Source organism: Meira miltonrushii (assembly GCF_003144205.1).
Source record: "Meira miltonrushii strain MCA 3882 unplaced genomic scaffold FA14scaffold_1, whole genome shotgun sequence".
Taxonomy (NCBI): domain Eukaryota; kingdom Fungi; phylum Basidiomycota; class Exobasidiomycetes; order Exobasidiales; family Brachybasidiaceae; genus Meira; species Meira miltonrushii.
The window spans coordinates 3948602-3963245 of NW_020289943.1; the positions used below are offsets into that span (position 1 = coordinate 3948602).

Sequence of the window (14644 nt, forward strand, 5' to 3'; positions counted from 1 at the left end):
TGTGTGTATATGAGGCACTTTTTGTCTTCGTGATATTGTTGGCAAATCCAGCTCGTAAGAAAAAAAGAAATATCGATAAGTTCTGCAGTACAACACACTCGTTGTTCCCTTATTCTAGACATCAGGCTATTGCTGAATACTGAACACAATGACTATGTTGAAGTTAAGTATGCCTATGCATGCGTATCAATATACTAGATTCACTTTCTGAGTCAAAAGCCAGAGCATGATGCCGGAGTACGTGAGCTATAATGCGAGGGACCTAAATCAGTCGAGTGAGAGGCCAACATAGCATTAATCGTGTTATATCTATCAAAAATTTGGTTCCTATCTGGACCAATCTTGTAAAGATGCAGTGCCTGCAAATAACTCCTAAATCTGCATACTTGATCTGATACCACAATGCTGTACCGAAATATCCGATATAGTCCTCGAACCGAAATGTCTGATATAGCCCTCGAACATATACACCTTGGCCTTAGAAACCGAGCAGAAAGCTGTGCTTGCATTAAAGGTGACCACACTTCTCATACAAGAATCGGCAGTAATCGTCAAAATCTCAATGGTGTTCACTGATGTATTGGATCTGGTCTGAAATGCCATGGTACGCCTGTCTTAAATGACGATTGTCATGACGAACACGTTCAAAGTGCTGATCATCTGTTTGCACTTTTTTAGGTTGCGTAACTGATTTGTACAAATGTTTAACCGCATTCGTTCCACCAGTAGCCGAAGCATTAAAACATCCAGCGATTGCAGCCATAGAAGTCCTTCTGGCCCGGGCAATCTTGTGCGCTGCATCACCAAAATAGCCACCACCGCACACCCCTAAGACTGCATGTGTGTTCAAGTGCGCTGATCGTTCTATTCCTCGTCCTAAAGCATCCATTGCCAAGTCTAAACCTTTGCTTGCATGCGCTTCTGCTGTTCTTAAATGATGTTCACGTACCATTCGTTGAAGTTGAGGATGTCTATGGATACGTACCAATGTACCAGATTCACTTTCTGAGTCAGAGCCAGAGCAGAATGCTACCATAGCAAGTTGCATGCTGACCAACAAGGCAATGAAGATGAATTTGAGAAGAAACATCAATGAAGTACGTGAGCTACAATGCGAGGGAACCGAATTGGTCGAGCGAGAGACTAACTTTGTAATGATCGTGAAGCAAAAAAGACATGTTTTCAAAAATTGTTTTCTATCTACGCCAACTTGATATGTGCAGGACGGCAAAGTAGATAGAAGAGGAAGATGCAGTGCCTGCAAATAACTCCTGCAATCCGCATATTTGATTATACCACGATGCTGTACCACGATACTTCGATATAGTATTCGAACACATACAACGTGGCCTACGAATCCAAACAGAAAGCTGTGCTTGCATTTAAGGCGACCACAAACCTGCCATAAGGATCAGCAGCGAAAGACCAAATTTTAATGATGTTGACTAATGTAATCGATCTGATCCTGCATGCCACGGTAGTCCTCGCGTAATTGACGATTGTCATGACGAACACGTTCAAAATGCTGGTCGTCAGTTCGTACTTTTTTAGGTTGGGTAATTGATTTGTAAAGATGTTTAATCGTATTCTTTCCACTGGTAATTGAAGCATGCAAACATCCAGCACATCCTGCTAGAGAAGTTCTTCTGGCCGTAGCAATCTTGCTCGCTGCGTCTAAGTGACGGCATTCGCACGAATCCACTAACGCATGTAGATTCAGCTCCACTGATCGATCTGCCCCTTTTTCTAGAGCATCCCTGGATAGCTGTATTCCTTTAATCGAATGCAATTTTGCTGTCTGTAAATGGTGATCACGTACCATTTGTTGAAGTTGAGGATGCCTGTGGATGCGTATCAAGGAACCAGAATCACTGTCCGAATCCGAGCAGTATGCTAGCATAGCAAAACGCATACTGAGAAGCAAGACAATGAAGGTCAATTTGAGAAAAAAGATCATTGGAATATCTGTTCAATAACCGAAAGAGCTTGAATGAGTCAAAACATAAGCTTTTTATTTTATCGACGGTCTGTCAATACCAAAGCAGGCAGAACAAATGCTTGTTCCGGAATCAGATTTGCATAGATGCAGTGCTGGAGGTAATCATATGGATCTAGATCCTTGATCAGATAAAGCAATGCTGTGTCGAAATATACCGACCGAGTAACTCCTATGAAGGGAAGCTTTGGATTGCGAGCACTCTTCTAACTTTCGGGGCCTTTTAGCTATTGAACAAACGCGAGTGAAGCTGATCATGTCTGGCCTGTAGCAAGTCACCCAACGGCCATGTCGTTTTTGGATCATTTCCAGAGTTAAAGCGGTCGTCAGCCCATTGTTGATCATCTTGCCAAACCCAGTCAAAATCGGCATTTGATTTGCATGAAAGCTGCTCTTCTTTTTTGTCTTGCTCAACAAGCAGACCACTTTTGCAGTCTTTGACTTTGACCATACATCGTTCGATAATCTGCTTAACATCAAAAGCAAGTAGCCTATGTGAAAGATATGGACCAACGATATTTAACCTTACTGCACTTGACAGAATCGCACGAGCTTGTAAGAACATATGCACAGCCAAGGCTTTTTCCGAAGAATGAACACCCAAGGCGGCCATGAAAGCAGCCCAACAAATTGGTAGATGACCATGACTCGTTCCACGTCGGATACGTAATTTGATCTCTTGCAATAGAGCATAGCCACGTTTGCTGGCTAGGACGGATATCCGATCATCCTTAAGATCTTGTCCGTTCGGTGTAGGTGCAAAAGACTTTGCATATAATGTGAGAAGAGCTATACCTTGTGCTTTACTTGCTCTTTGGGCTACATGATTGAGCATCATCGCATGTAAGGCGATGTCCAGCCTTTCCACCGTATCGGCTACATGCTCAAGTGATGATGATGTATCCGGTGCGGTGGAGTGCATATATCCGTATACGGTTCGATGTACATCTTGCAAGAATCCAGCGATCAAGTGACCGTATGTGTCAAGGGAGGCAGAAATGAAGGCGACGAGTTGGTCAGAGGGAGTGCTTGTACCGTTTGTACTCCATTGCGAACCGAGCATATGTAGTAAGCCATGTGCCCAATATGACTCCAATCCAGAAGAGGCAACAAATCCTCCAGTCGGTAAATTTGAATCTGACAGCACGAGTAAGATGTACTCCTCTAGCGAGCTGTCATCTTTGGTTGGATCAGAAGTGAGATGAGAAGCCATCGCTGAGCTAGGCTTGCTCAGCATGATGGGGAACGATGATCTTAATAAAGATTAACGCGAAGAATTAGTGTTGGTTGATCTCGGGAATGCGGAGTTCGGACGAAGGAAGTACTTCAGTGTTAGCGCTATCACACTCTTTCAACAATTAATGTACAATCAAAATCAAATAAAACAAAAAAGTGTGGAGAAATGCATGGCTTATGACCGGCTCGTATGCCGACTCTGTAATATCTAAAACTTAAATGCAACCATTAATCGTGCTATCCCATCGACTACCAACAGTCGCCTCTTCAAGTATTTCAATCAGAAATGACATCCTCTTCTCGCCCATGGGCACTTGTAACAGGCGCATCAGAAGGTCTAGGTAGAGAATTTGCACGACAAATAGCACAACGTCAAACACACAACCTGATCATCACAGCACGCAGTGAAGCAAAGCTAGAAACACTGTCCAAAGAATTATCATCGCTTGTAGAAGTAAAGATTATTCTTGCTGATCTTTCGGTTAGTGGAGCAGCAAAAAAGTTGGAAGAGCAAACGAAAGAATATGAAGTTGCAATCTTGATCAATAATGCGGGCGTAGCTTTTGGTGGACAGTTTGAAGATATGGAATCTAGTGAAATTCAAACATTACTAAACGTGAATATTGTCAATATGACAGAGTTGTTCTTCCTCTTCATTCCTCGCATCAAAAAGCTAAACGAAGAATATGCAGAAAAACAAAAATCATCAAAGCACGCATTAGCTGGTATCGTAAATCTGTCTTCCGTTGCAGCATATATGCCAATTCCTTCTATGGCAATCTATGCTGCCAGTAAAACTTACATCCTATCCCTAAGCGAGTCTGTCTATCAAGAACAGCGTAATGCAGGAAGTACACTAAGAGTGGTCACTTCATGTCCCGGCTCCACAAAGACGGAAATCTGGACAAAGGGAGGTGCAAATGAGAAAAGTCTTCGAATCCCATTGGATACACCTGAACATGTATGTCAAGCAACTCTTAAAGCTTTGGATAAACCAGACAAGCCAATCATCATTCCAGGTTATTTCAATAATTTGATGGCTTTCGGAAGCGTTCGTCTAACACCAAGAAGTTGGGTTCGTATCATCTCACGCAGAGCTATGGGTCAAGATCCTGCTCTACGTGATGCAGAAGAAGTCAAAGCAGCATTCGCAAAGCTAGGCAGAAAGGCACCAACAAAGTAAATTTTAAACTTTTATTGTTGTACAAGCATTTCGATTTACAGCATGCGATCAAATACGTTACTATGATCTTTCCCCTCTTTCGCTTTCGTCTTCTTTGCCTTCCATATCCTGTACGCCACCCAAGCTATCCCTAGGTAACATCTCCAATGCTTCTTCTTCGTCCCCTTCTTCTTCATCTTCTTGCAAATCTTCCAATCTTCCGCCATCCAAAGCAGACGTTCCCGCTCCTTTTGCTGTCCTTCTTATTCTCCTCCTTCCAAATAATGCTGACCCATCTCCTCCTCTGCCTGCTGTACCGGATCCTATTCCTCCGTTTTGTCTACCCATACAACTTTGTAGTCCGCCAACGAGTTTGGCCATACCTGGAATGTGCGATATGCTTTCTCTGCCTGATGTTTGCGTGGCATAATACATAGGAATACCAGCAGAAATAAACAGCAAAGCGGCCAAAGCTTCTCCCGGGGCGGAAAAGATTGGCATACAAAGTAAGAATAAAGCAACGGCTGAAAATGCAATCGGAGTTGAAATCCAAGTTTGATAAGGTCTCTCTAGATTTGGCTCTTTGATTCGTAAGTAGAGCAGGCCGAGAACGGTTGAGAAGTAAAAGGTCCATGCACATACTCCATAGAAGTTGACCAAGCTGGCGAATCCACTTCCGAACAGCAGGAACAAGTAAATCAAAGATACTTGCAAAAGCAATGCATTCAAAGGTGTTCGTGTCCGGTGATGAATACGTCCGAAAGCAGCGGGAAGATGCCCTTCACGTCCGGCTGCATAGACCAATCTGGCGGTTGTGTACACTTGTCCATTAAGAGCACCAAAGCACGAGAATGCAACAATGAGAGCAAATAGAATGCCACCCGTAGATCCCAATACTGCTGATCCGAAATCCAATGCGACAGTGTTCGTCTGAGACACCAAGTTTGGTGTCAAAACCAAAAAGTATGAAACGACTGTTGTCAAAAATAGAAAGACAACGATACCCAAACTGATATGTATCACTCTTGGCAAATCGCGGCTTACATTTTTCATTTCTCCTGCAACATAGCTTGCTTGATCCCAACCATCGAAGGCCCATAGACCACTATACAAAGCCAAAGCATATGCACCAGGCCCACTTGCTGATCCTTCAAACATGTTTGACAGACTCGAAAATGCAGTCCTAGAAGCATCAGGCATCTTCCCTCTTGCCGTTTGAATTATTGCCAAAATCGGAACGGAAAGCATGATACCAAGCTTTAGTAAAGTCAAAGTCACTTGCGCCCTCATACCAAGTTTAGCGCTTAGAGCATTGAGTGCGGTGACAAGCGTCACGATGGCTATTCCAATAAGTTTGATGCTCCAATCTGGAATACCTTGTAAGCCTTGCTCATGAGGATCTCCCGCTGCTGAAGTTGTGGTATGGTACAACACGCGTGCAACGTATTCGCCAAAGATTGTTGCCATGATAGCTGCTGATGCCGGCTTCAAGCATACGATAGCCGACCAGGAGAACAAATAGCCACTCAAAGGTCCAAAGGAGTAATTTAGATATGCTTGTGATCCCCCATTTAGCGGAATGGCAGCTCCTAATTCAGCGAATGAACTCGCACCAGTCCATGCTAGCACACCACTTGCTAGCCAAACCAGTAAACTGGCACCGATTGATCCAGTATTTAGAGTGACAATTCCAGGTGACGAGAAAATTCCACTTCCTATCTGCAGTCCTACTGTTAATGCTATTCCATCGACTAATCCTACCCTTCTTTCCTCTTTCGCTAATCTGCCCCCTCTTCTTCCCGAACCGGTCCTGGATGATGTCATTTGCTCCGATTGTCCATACCCACCCTCAATCATTTCGCTCGATTCATCGCCATCACCGCCGCTTAGCGATAGTGGTAGTAGATGATCCCGATAGCTGAATCCGACAGATTCCAATGAAGCACGTGCCAAGGAAGATCTTCCGAGAGAAGGTGAGAAGTTTGAACCTGAGGATGATTCCGATCTTGTTCGTTGATGGTTATGCCTAACGTCTCCACTTCTATCACCTTGGTCCTTTCCGAGGCCTACATCATTTGCATCAAAAACCACCGGCCCATCTTCGTCATCGCTGTACTCGTCATGTTTGCCTGTTTGTCGATCTACTTCCAATGATAGACTGCCATCTTCCATTCCATCGAGTGGAGTGGAATGTTTGATCGGCTTCGAGTTTTCCGAAGAAGGTTCATCTGTTACCCCAGCCGAGGCTATGGCAGAACCGACGGGATCGGAAGACATAGATGATTATGATGGTTTGTTGACCCGAAGAACGGGCTTGTTGATAACATTAGGTCAAGAAGTAAGTGCAACACAAATAACACCTTTTTATGATCCTCCATTCAAGACGCGTGCAAATTAAGGGCAACAAGCGGAAGCCGCACTTCTTTTATGGATCAGCTAGTAACCAAAAGTGTCAATTGCCACTATTGTCAATCTTTCTTCTTGACAGCCATTCAGCACAAGTGCTTCTACTTATTGTTGCGGGGATCAGCAACAGAGATGCTTCGAATATGGCAACTCTGCAAAGTCTCTCCGCAGAGGTGATTTTGCGGATATTGGGCCAGGCAAAGGATGCTAAGGATATCGTAAGATTTCGACAGGTGAATAAGCGGATGTACAGTTTAGGTCATGATTCACTCTTGTGGAAGGAACTGTTTATAGATACCTTTTTGACAAATCCAAGCAGTAAGGAAGAGGAGGAAGGAATACGGCCTTCAAAGCGTGCTCGTAAGACGAGTCATGATGAAGAGGACATTCAAACATTACCCGCTCGTGCATTGACGTCTTTGCCTTCCATAGAAGATGACAATGATAGAAGGACAGACTGGCATGCGCTATATCGTATTTCATGGAACTGGAAAAAGGGCTCATTTAACATTCAACAATTGAATGCAGCAATGCAAATGGCTCAGAAGTCCAATCAATCCGACACTGCAAAGTCTAAGCTTGACCTGCCGAATACAATCATTGAATCTACCGAAAAGTATATATTCACTGCGGTGCGGGAACCCACGTCCTCAGCTTATCCTGAAGTCTCAGTGTTTCCCGCTCAATCGCTGAAAAGGCAAAGGGAAACCAATGTCGAAGAAGTTCTTCAAGTAGCAACATATTCCTCATCGAGTCTATCCATTCAGGATAATGCAAGCGTGTCTGCTATTGCCATAGACCGGGAAAATGCCGATACAGATCGGATCAGACTCATTACAGGTTACACAAATGGGCTATTGAGTATGTCAACATTCTGTCCATCTACCAAAGTCTTTCATGAGCTTACATCCTATCGACAGACGCAACATCCAGCTATCGTCACTGCAGCATTTGCTTGGCCATTCGTTGCGACTTGCACTATCGACTTCCGCATACGGATCTATCGCATGAATGAAGAAGATTCTACAACCACTTTCAGACTCCTTGCAGAGAGACGGAGTTACTCATGTCATTGGCCAGCCTGCCTTCGGCTAGAGCGAGCAAAGCAGACCGAAAACACTTTTCGTTTGAGTATCGTATACTCCAATCCGATATATCCCTCAGGCTGGTCGATAGGTTTACAAGAGCTATATTTGGACAACATCGGAGTAATTGACAGTCGATCAGCTTCTGCGAAGCGTTCTCATGTGGTCACAAAGATTGATGCTCCTAGCAAAGCACTTTATACAAAGAACAGCTCGACCCGAACAACTTCTATCGACCAGGTAGGAAGATTGACTAGTCTTTCATACGAGGAGCCTTTTGTGGTCGTTGGAAGTCGAGATAATGGAGTTTTCTGCTTTCGTGTAGATGAGTTGAAGGATGATCCTAACTATGGCTCAAAAGCACTTTCTATTCGCTACCTCAGAACCTTGCACGGACATACGGGAAGTGTTCATAGCGTAAGCTTGAACGGAGGTCGATGTGTAACAGGCGGGAGCGATGGTAAAGTACAAGTGTGGTATCTGGGTGACGAAGAAGTATCGATCGCCCGTGCAACAGGTGTAATTTCGATGTTGAAAGGTCGCATACGAAGTAATCTTGGTAAGGTTACCAGTTTGCGTTTATCGGATGCAAGATCTGAAAGAAAACGTGGTCAGAAGCGTAAACTGTCGGATGCCACGAATAGTGAAGACAGTAGCAGCAACTCGAAGCCGCTCACTCTTGCTGATATCAGGCAGCATCATATTCTTCCCTTAACCAAGTCACCCTTTACCTCACAGCCAATGCATGTGATTCGATGGGTGACAAGCGCTTTTGATCGCATTATCAGTGTAACATCGAATGAACGATACAGACAGGAAGATGGGGAACATTCAGCCATTTTACCATCTTCTTGCAGGGCAGAAGCGCAAAATGAGAAGCAGAATGGAGAGGAGAGTGTTCAAATTTGGAACTTTGCTGCTTGACTTATGTATTATAGACATAGATTGTTTGTATATTACTTATCACCTTTGGCTAAGGTTGTAACAATTCAGTTACACATGTGCTTACAACGAATTTTAGCTTCATTCCCACGCCGCGCAGGACACCATTTGTCGGTTTTAAGAAGATAATGGTTAGTAACAGTTTTGACGCAACCCCCCTCCAGGGCGTGCACGCCCTGGAGCACCCTTGCACGTGGGCTTTTCACGCGTTTTCAGGCAAAGGTGAGTGGTGAATGTTATTGTATTGTGTTTTCATGGTGATCTAGTGATGCTGACATACCGTGGCTTATCAATTACACCACCCCCTGCTTTCAATACTGCATCTTTACAACGAACTAAATCTCTAATGTATTTATCTATAGTGTCTTATGGGAAATCATCCCAGGCCTTTTTGATGGACTCCTAAAGTTCATCAGTATTAGTAACAAACTGACCGCTTGCCCTTTTTTGTTCTTTGATTCCAGCCCAAACCCGCTCAATAGGGTTCAAATCAGGTGACTTGGGTGGGTGATAGGCTCTGTCGATTTGGCAAAGAGCCCGGTAATCGTTGGTATGGTCTGCATTGTGGATTCTGGCGTTATCCTCGACACTTTTGTAGTGATTACCGGTAGTTTCTTGTAGGGCTATCATAAATGGGTGTAATTCCTCTTGAATCACCTCCTCACAATAACGAATTGCATTGATTTTGCCTTTAAGGCGTATAAGCTGGCTTTTATAGCCTATTGTGACTGCACCCCACACCATAATTGCATTACCAAACGGCCTATCCCGTTGTACTAAATAACGAGCGCTCCTTGCAAGCCCTTTTTGCCGGCTTACCTATTTCCTTCTACCGCCCCCACAATCATCGATCATAAATCCTGCTTCATCAGAAAACACCAATAAGCCTAGTTGTGCAATATTAAACCCATTAGCCCACTCTAGGCGTAACGGTAGGTGACGAGGAAGAAGCACTGGTGTAGTAAGTGCTATAAAACGTTGTACTCTAAATACTCTCAAATATCGCTTAATTGTACTGTTGCAAACTTTTGGGTATTGACTGGTATTGTGCATGAAATAAGATAATTGATAATAGGTATAACGAGGATTATTGAAGCAAACCTCGAGTAGGTTTTCTTGCTGTTCTTGACTATACTTGGCCTTTCTTCCCCTGCCTTTTTGGTTGTCAGTTTTGCCTGTTTCTTGCCATTTCTTGATAAGCCGACCAATTGTGCTTACACTTCTGCCAACATCTTTAGCAATTGCTTTGTTTGATTGACCGCCTAAGTGCCTACCAATGATTCGTTCACGATCAATCGATGAGATCTCCCGACGTGCTGTCTTTGCGATCCTAGGCATTTTACCGCAGAATATGGCAAAAGAGCAACACTCATCTTACACCCATATGCACCCATATGCACTAGCGTACAATTTTGCAGAACACGTACATTTCACGCGAAAGCCCACGTGCAAGGGTGCTCCAGGGCGTGCACGCCCTGGAGGGGGGTTGCGTCAAAACTGTTACTAACCATTAGTTCAACGGTTTTGTGCACGGACGTAAAGCGAGAAAAAGCGGGGTGACAACGGTTTCGGATAAATACTTGTTTGATGCCGAACATCTAATAACTCTAAACCTTCATCATTAACACTTAAAAGACTGACCAAAATGGTATTGACCAGAGCATTAATTTCTACAGTTGTTATTGCAATTGGTGTATTCTATCAATTAGCATTGCAACCCATTCTCTTCAACCGATTCGGAGTTGGACGTTCGGTTGAAGCAATCAATAACCAAAATTGCGAAATCATCAAAGAGTTGGAAGCATGCGAAGGTGAGTCCATACCTGTAATATCTGACTCAGAATGCGTTTTGCTAACTTTACTATTCTTTCTAGATGCATGGTACCATCAACCTTCAGGATTGCTTTACTTAGGTTGCTCTACTGTTGCAAATAAACGAGCATGGTTACCCAATGCAGATTTCTTTTCACATGAAAAGTTGACAGGATCCGAATATATGGCAATCCTGGATACGAAAGCAACAGGACCATATTCTAGCCGCATTAAGCGAATCCAAACCCAAAACTTCCAAGGGCATGATGGAAAAGGTACACTTTTGCTCCATGGAATTGGTGCTTTCGTAGGTAAAGATGGTTTAGGTGGAAATGCAGAAGATCAAAGTTTACGTTTATTCCTCATCAATCATCGTGTTCAAGCTGATCCTCATATTCATGGAGCAAACTCAACTGTCGAACTGTTTGAGACTACTTTGGGAAGTGATACAATGACCCACATTAAAACTTTTGCTCATCCACACATCTTTACGCCAAACAATTTAGTACCTACCGGACCTGAATCGTTCTATTTCACAAACGATCACAGTGTCAAGAAAGGATGGCAAAAACAATTGGATCTTATCATTCCTGGTTCTGGTATCGGACATTGTGACGCAAAGGGTTGCAAGATGGTGATCGAGAAAACTCTTTATCCAAACGGACTGGCTGGAGCATTGAATTATCCAAGTAAAGAAGCCAACGTTTTATATCAAGCAAGCACAACTGAAGAATTTGTTTATTCTTATGAAATTCAAGCAGACAAGAGCTTAATTCTAAAGGATAAAATTCGCTCAGGTTATCCAGGTGATAATATCAATATGGCAAGTGACGGTAGCTTGGTATTGGCTGCTTTCGCAAAACTTTTAACGACCGCTGAAGGTTTCAGTACTAAGGATCCAAACCATGTCGTTCCATCAACAGTTGTTCGAATCTCAAAGAATCAAGGAAAAGACGCATTTTACGGCAACAAGTATAATGTTGAAAAGCTCTTTGAAGATGATGGTAACGTTGTGAGCTTCCAAACCAATGCTCAACTCGATTCACAGCGAAATTTATTGTTCTTAAGTGGTGCGTACTCAGTTTCATGTGGCTATTGAAACATGTGCTAACATTCTATCTTTCTCTATCACAGGTATTCTCATGCCATACACAGCTGTTTGCAAGCTTACCGGACCTGGCAAGAAGATTTAAAAGGAGACACAATACTGCAACTCAAACCAAATCTGCTTAAATCTACATCAATTGAATCACTATAAATTATTTCTCCTCCTCTTTGCCTTCTTCTTCGAATTGAACAAGTTCCGTTCCTTCAGCGCACATTGCTCCTTTCTCTACCGCAATCTTGGCTACGACTCCCGCTTTGGGTGCTCGTAAGGTATGTTCAGTCTTCATTGCTTCCAAGACAACGACAATATCACCTTCTTGTACTTCTTGTCCTACTTGAACTCGAACATCAACTACTTTACTTGGCATAGGTGCGATCAAGCTACCTTTTTCTGCCATCTTTGCGCCCTTCACCTCTTCGTACCAATTGGGTGCTACTACGTCTAGCTCGTAATGCGCTCCTGTTCCGTGAACAAACAAGTCTAAGCGCTCTTTCGTTGAGATAGGACCTGAAGGTGCCGCGGAACGAGTGATCACTTTGATATTTGATCGACCAGAAGAAGTTTTGTTGTCATAGCCATTCTCCACAACAGGCTGGACAGTCAGATTTAGACCATCAAATCCTAGTGCAACATCGAATATACCAACGTGCTCGTTTGCAATACTGACTTGGTATCGATTTGGTAGATGGGGTACACGTGTGACTGTTACCGAACTCGTTTCCACTTCTTCCTCTTTTGCTCCATCTGCAGCATCACTTCTCTTTGCCCTTCTTCTGAGTATGAAAGTTGAAGAAGGTATCTGTGCGGATGAATGTCTAAATGAAGAAAACTCTTCGCTGATCCATGGGTTGGATTGTACTTTTGCATTTTTCGATTGTTTTTGTTGGACAGATTGTTCTTTGACTGCTAGGAACAGTGCAGCATGAATTGCCGTCTCTTGATCTGGTGCTTTGTGTGATTGCAGAGGAGGATGTAAGTCCGACTTGTACTTTCCAATGAATCCTGTCTCCAATCCGGATCCATCGATGAAAGCTTGATGTTCGCAAAGGCGAGATAAGAAATCAACATTGGTCTTTGGTCCAACAATATGAGTTTCTTGTAGAGCTGCACGCATCAATCGAAGGGCTTCGAGGCGGTCTCTTCCGTGAACAATAACTTTTGCAATCATCGGGTCGTAATACACACTGACCTCATCCCCGGTTGCCACACCAGTGTCAACACGAACACTTGACAAAGCTTCTACACCTTCACTGTCTCCACTGACAGAGCCATACAGAGGAGGTGGTGAAAGAAGCGCAGTAGTCGGAACGGGAAAAGCAACGTGGCTCAAATGACCAACGTCAGGTAAGAAGTTGGCACGGGTATCTTCTGCATAGATACGTGCTTCAAATGCATGACCGCGTTTACCAATCTGATCTTGACGTAGCGGCAAAGAATTACCTGAAGCAGCTTCTAATTGCCATTCCACCAAGTCAATCCCACTAACCATTTCTGAAACAGGATGTTCAACTTGCAAACGTGTATTGCATTCCAAGAACCATGCTTCTCCCGTATCGGCATCCAAGATGAATTCTACGGTACCTGCTCCTTCATACCCAACGGCTCGAGCGGCAGCTGTTGCTTTATCGCAAAGGTCTTTTTCGACCTCAGGAGACAGATGAGGTGCAGGTGCTTCTTCGATGATCTTTTGATGACGTCTCTGAACACTGCAATCGCGCGTGCTGATAGCAACATGTTCGTTGAAGGGTGCACCTGATGATACGATCTGCACTTCAACATGTCTCGGTTTGGTCAAGTATCTTTCAATCAACACATCCCCATCTCCAAAAGACGTCAAAGCCTCTCTTCTTGCACTCTGTAATTGTTCATCGAATTCTTCCGCTTTTGTCACGATCTTCATACCTTTCCCACCACCTCCTTTGACGGCTTTGATCAGAACTGGGAAGCCAATCTTTTGAGCTTCTTCCTTTAGCTTGACATCGGACTGATCACTTCCATGATATCCTGGCACGCAAGGCACTCCAGCCTCAGTCATGATCTCCTTTGAAGCACTCTTTGAGCCCATGGAGATGATCGCTTGAGCAGGAGGTCCAATGAACTTAATTCCAGCAGCATGTAAGTTGTTTGCAAAATCTGCATTTTCAGACAAGAATCCATAGCCAGGATGAACCATTTCTGCACCCGTTTGTTTGCATATTTCAATGATACGATCCATACGTAAATACGATTCAGCCGAAGGTGCAGGACCGATACAGTAAGCCTCATCGGCCAAGAGAGCATGCGCTGATCTTGCATCTGCTTCACTGTATACGGCTACGGTTCGGATTCCTAGCCTTCTACATGTTCGAATTACTCTGCATGCAATCTCTCCACGATTTGCAATCAACACTTTGCTTGGTAGAGGATTCCTTTTGGTTGCATTTATTTGATGTCCTGGAACGGTTTCAGCGTCACTTATTGTCGTCGTCATTACTGAACGATGCTGTACAATTCTGTTTGCATAGATTTGAGACGACCTCAACGTAGACAGGTTGGAGGTCTGATATTTATTCATAGCACCACCCGCAGGCGAGGCAAGAGTTGCATTTGGGCACCGATTGATTGCAGTTACCATCACACGAGAAGGTACGCCTTGAGGCCATACTCTTGTTCGGGCATTTAGCCTTGCCCGTGAGATCATCTTTGCGAGATGGAGATGGATGCGAGAGGCAAAGATTTGTGTAGAATGGGTGGGCTTCTTACCGTTTGACCAAAAGCTTGTATATAGCTTGGGAGTAAGGTCACTTCCCCGCACTTGTCTTTGTCTATTCGGGCAGTTCGGCCCCGTTTCCGTTCCGCGTTTAAATACAAAATTAAGCTCAATTAGAACAACAACACGTGCAATTTTAGAAGATTAC

The 14644-nt window shown here is 43.8% G+C and overlaps 10 protein-coding genes across 10 annotated transcripts; 3 read left to right on the top strand and 7 right to left on the bottom strand.

The window, feature by feature from the left end:
• Positions 1–82: 82 nt before the first annotated feature.
• On the bottom strand, positions 83–1261 carry FA14DRAFT_23514 (uncharacterized protein). Its single transcript, XM_025502049.1, has one exon. The coding sequence runs from the start codon at positions 1088–1090 to the stop codon at positions 560–562; it is 531 nt and encodes a 176-aa protein (XP_025358456.1). The 5' UTR covers positions 1091–1261; the 3' UTR covers positions 83–559.
• On the bottom strand, positions 1262–2088 carry FA14DRAFT_23513 (uncharacterized protein). The gene has a single exon (XM_025502048.1). It carries the CDS (start codon positions 1955–1957, stop codon positions 1433–1435), a length of 525 nt encoding a protein of 174 aa, XP_025358457.1. The 5' UTR covers positions 1958–2088; the 3' UTR covers positions 1262–1432.
• A 131-nt stretch (positions 2089–2219) lies between these two features.
• On the bottom strand, positions 2220–3540 carry FA14DRAFT_163676 (urease accessory protein UreF; the record flags this gene model as incomplete). Its single annotated transcript, XM_025499832.1, has 2 exons — positions 2220–3175; positions 3537–3540. The coding sequence occupies 2 exons, from the start codon at positions 3538–3540 to the stop codon at positions 2220–2222; spliced, it is 960 nt and encodes a 319-aa protein (XP_025358458.1).
• Positions 3522–4913, top strand: FA14DRAFT_131357 (NAD(P)-binding protein). Its single transcript, XM_025496930.1, has one exon. It carries the CDS (start codon positions 3816–3818, stop codon positions 4413–4415), a length of 600 nt encoding a protein of 199 aa, XP_025358459.1. The 5' UTR covers positions 3522–3815; the 3' UTR covers positions 4416–4913.
• On the bottom strand, positions 4446–6851 carry FA14DRAFT_23517 (uncharacterized protein). Its single transcript, XM_025502050.1, has one exon. The coding sequence runs from the start codon at positions 6669–6671 to the stop codon at positions 4476–4478; it is 2196 nt and encodes a 731-aa protein (XP_025358460.1). The 5' UTR covers positions 6672–6851; the 3' UTR covers positions 4446–4475.
• Positions 6852–6894: 43 nt separating this feature from the next.
• On the top strand, positions 6895–8923 carry FA14DRAFT_159865 (uncharacterized protein). Its single transcript, XM_025498425.1, has one exon. It carries the CDS (start codon positions 6944–6946, stop codon positions 8807–8809), a length of 1866 nt encoding a protein of 621 aa, XP_025358461.1. The 5' UTR covers positions 6895–6943; the 3' UTR covers positions 8810–8923.
• A 351-nt stretch (positions 8924–9274) lies between these two features.
• FA14DRAFT_107955 (uncharacterized protein) lies at positions 9275–9571 on the bottom strand (the record flags this gene model as incomplete). The annotated part of the gene is made up of 1 exon (XM_025495824.1): positions 9275–9571. A coding segment is annotated over one exon (297 nt), but the record flags the coding sequence as incomplete, so codon positions are not given.
• Positions 9572–9646: 75 nt separating this feature from the next.
• On the bottom strand, positions 9647–10165 carry FA14DRAFT_177436 (uncharacterized protein; the record flags this gene model as incomplete). The annotated part of the gene is made up of 1 exon (XM_025500741.1): positions 9647–10165. The coding sequence occupies one exon, from the start codon at positions 10163–10165 to the stop codon at positions 9647–9649; it is 519 nt and encodes a 172-aa protein (XP_025358463.1).
• Positions 10166–10472: 307 nt separating this feature from the next.
• FA14DRAFT_143011 (calcium-dependent phosphotriesterase) lies at positions 10473–11738 on the top strand (the record flags this gene model as incomplete). The annotated part of the gene is made up of 2 exons (XM_025497191.1): positions 10473–10638; positions 10702–11738. The coding sequence occupies 2 exons, from the start codon at positions 10473–10475 to the stop codon at positions 11736–11738; spliced, it is 1203 nt and encodes a 400-aa protein (XP_025358464.1).
• Positions 11739–11773: 35 nt separating this feature from the next.
• Positions 11774–14389, bottom strand: FA14DRAFT_166997 (uncharacterized protein; the record flags this gene model as incomplete). The annotated part of the gene is made up of 4 exons (XM_025500058.1): positions 11774–12339; positions 12394–12546; positions 12637–14180; positions 14359–14389. The coding sequence occupies 4 exons, from the start codon at positions 14387–14389 to the stop codon at positions 11899–11901; spliced, it is 2169 nt and encodes a 722-aa protein (XP_025358465.1). The 3' UTR covers positions 11774–11898.
• Between the last annotated feature and the right edge of the window lie 255 nt (positions 14390–14644).

Coding starts and splice junctions, on each gene's coding strand:
- FA14DRAFT_23514 (XM_025502049.1), bottom strand. CDS start 1,090: ATGTTTCTTCTCAAATTCATCTTCATTGCCTTGTTGGTCAGCATGCAA.
- FA14DRAFT_23513 (XM_025502048.1), bottom strand. CDS start 1,957: ATGATCTTTTTTCTCAAATTGACCTTCATTGTCTTGCTTCTCAGTATG.
- FA14DRAFT_131357 (XM_025496930.1), top strand. CDS start 3,816: ATGGAATCTAGTGAAATTCAAACATTACTAAACGTGAATATTGTCAAT.
- FA14DRAFT_23517 (XM_025502050.1), bottom strand. CDS start 6,671: ATGTCTTCCGATCCCGTCGGTTCTGCCATAGCCTCGGCTGGGGTAACA.
- FA14DRAFT_159865 (XM_025498425.1), top strand. CDS start 6,944: ATGGCAACTCTGCAAAGTCTCTCCGCAGAGGTGATTTTGCGGATATTG.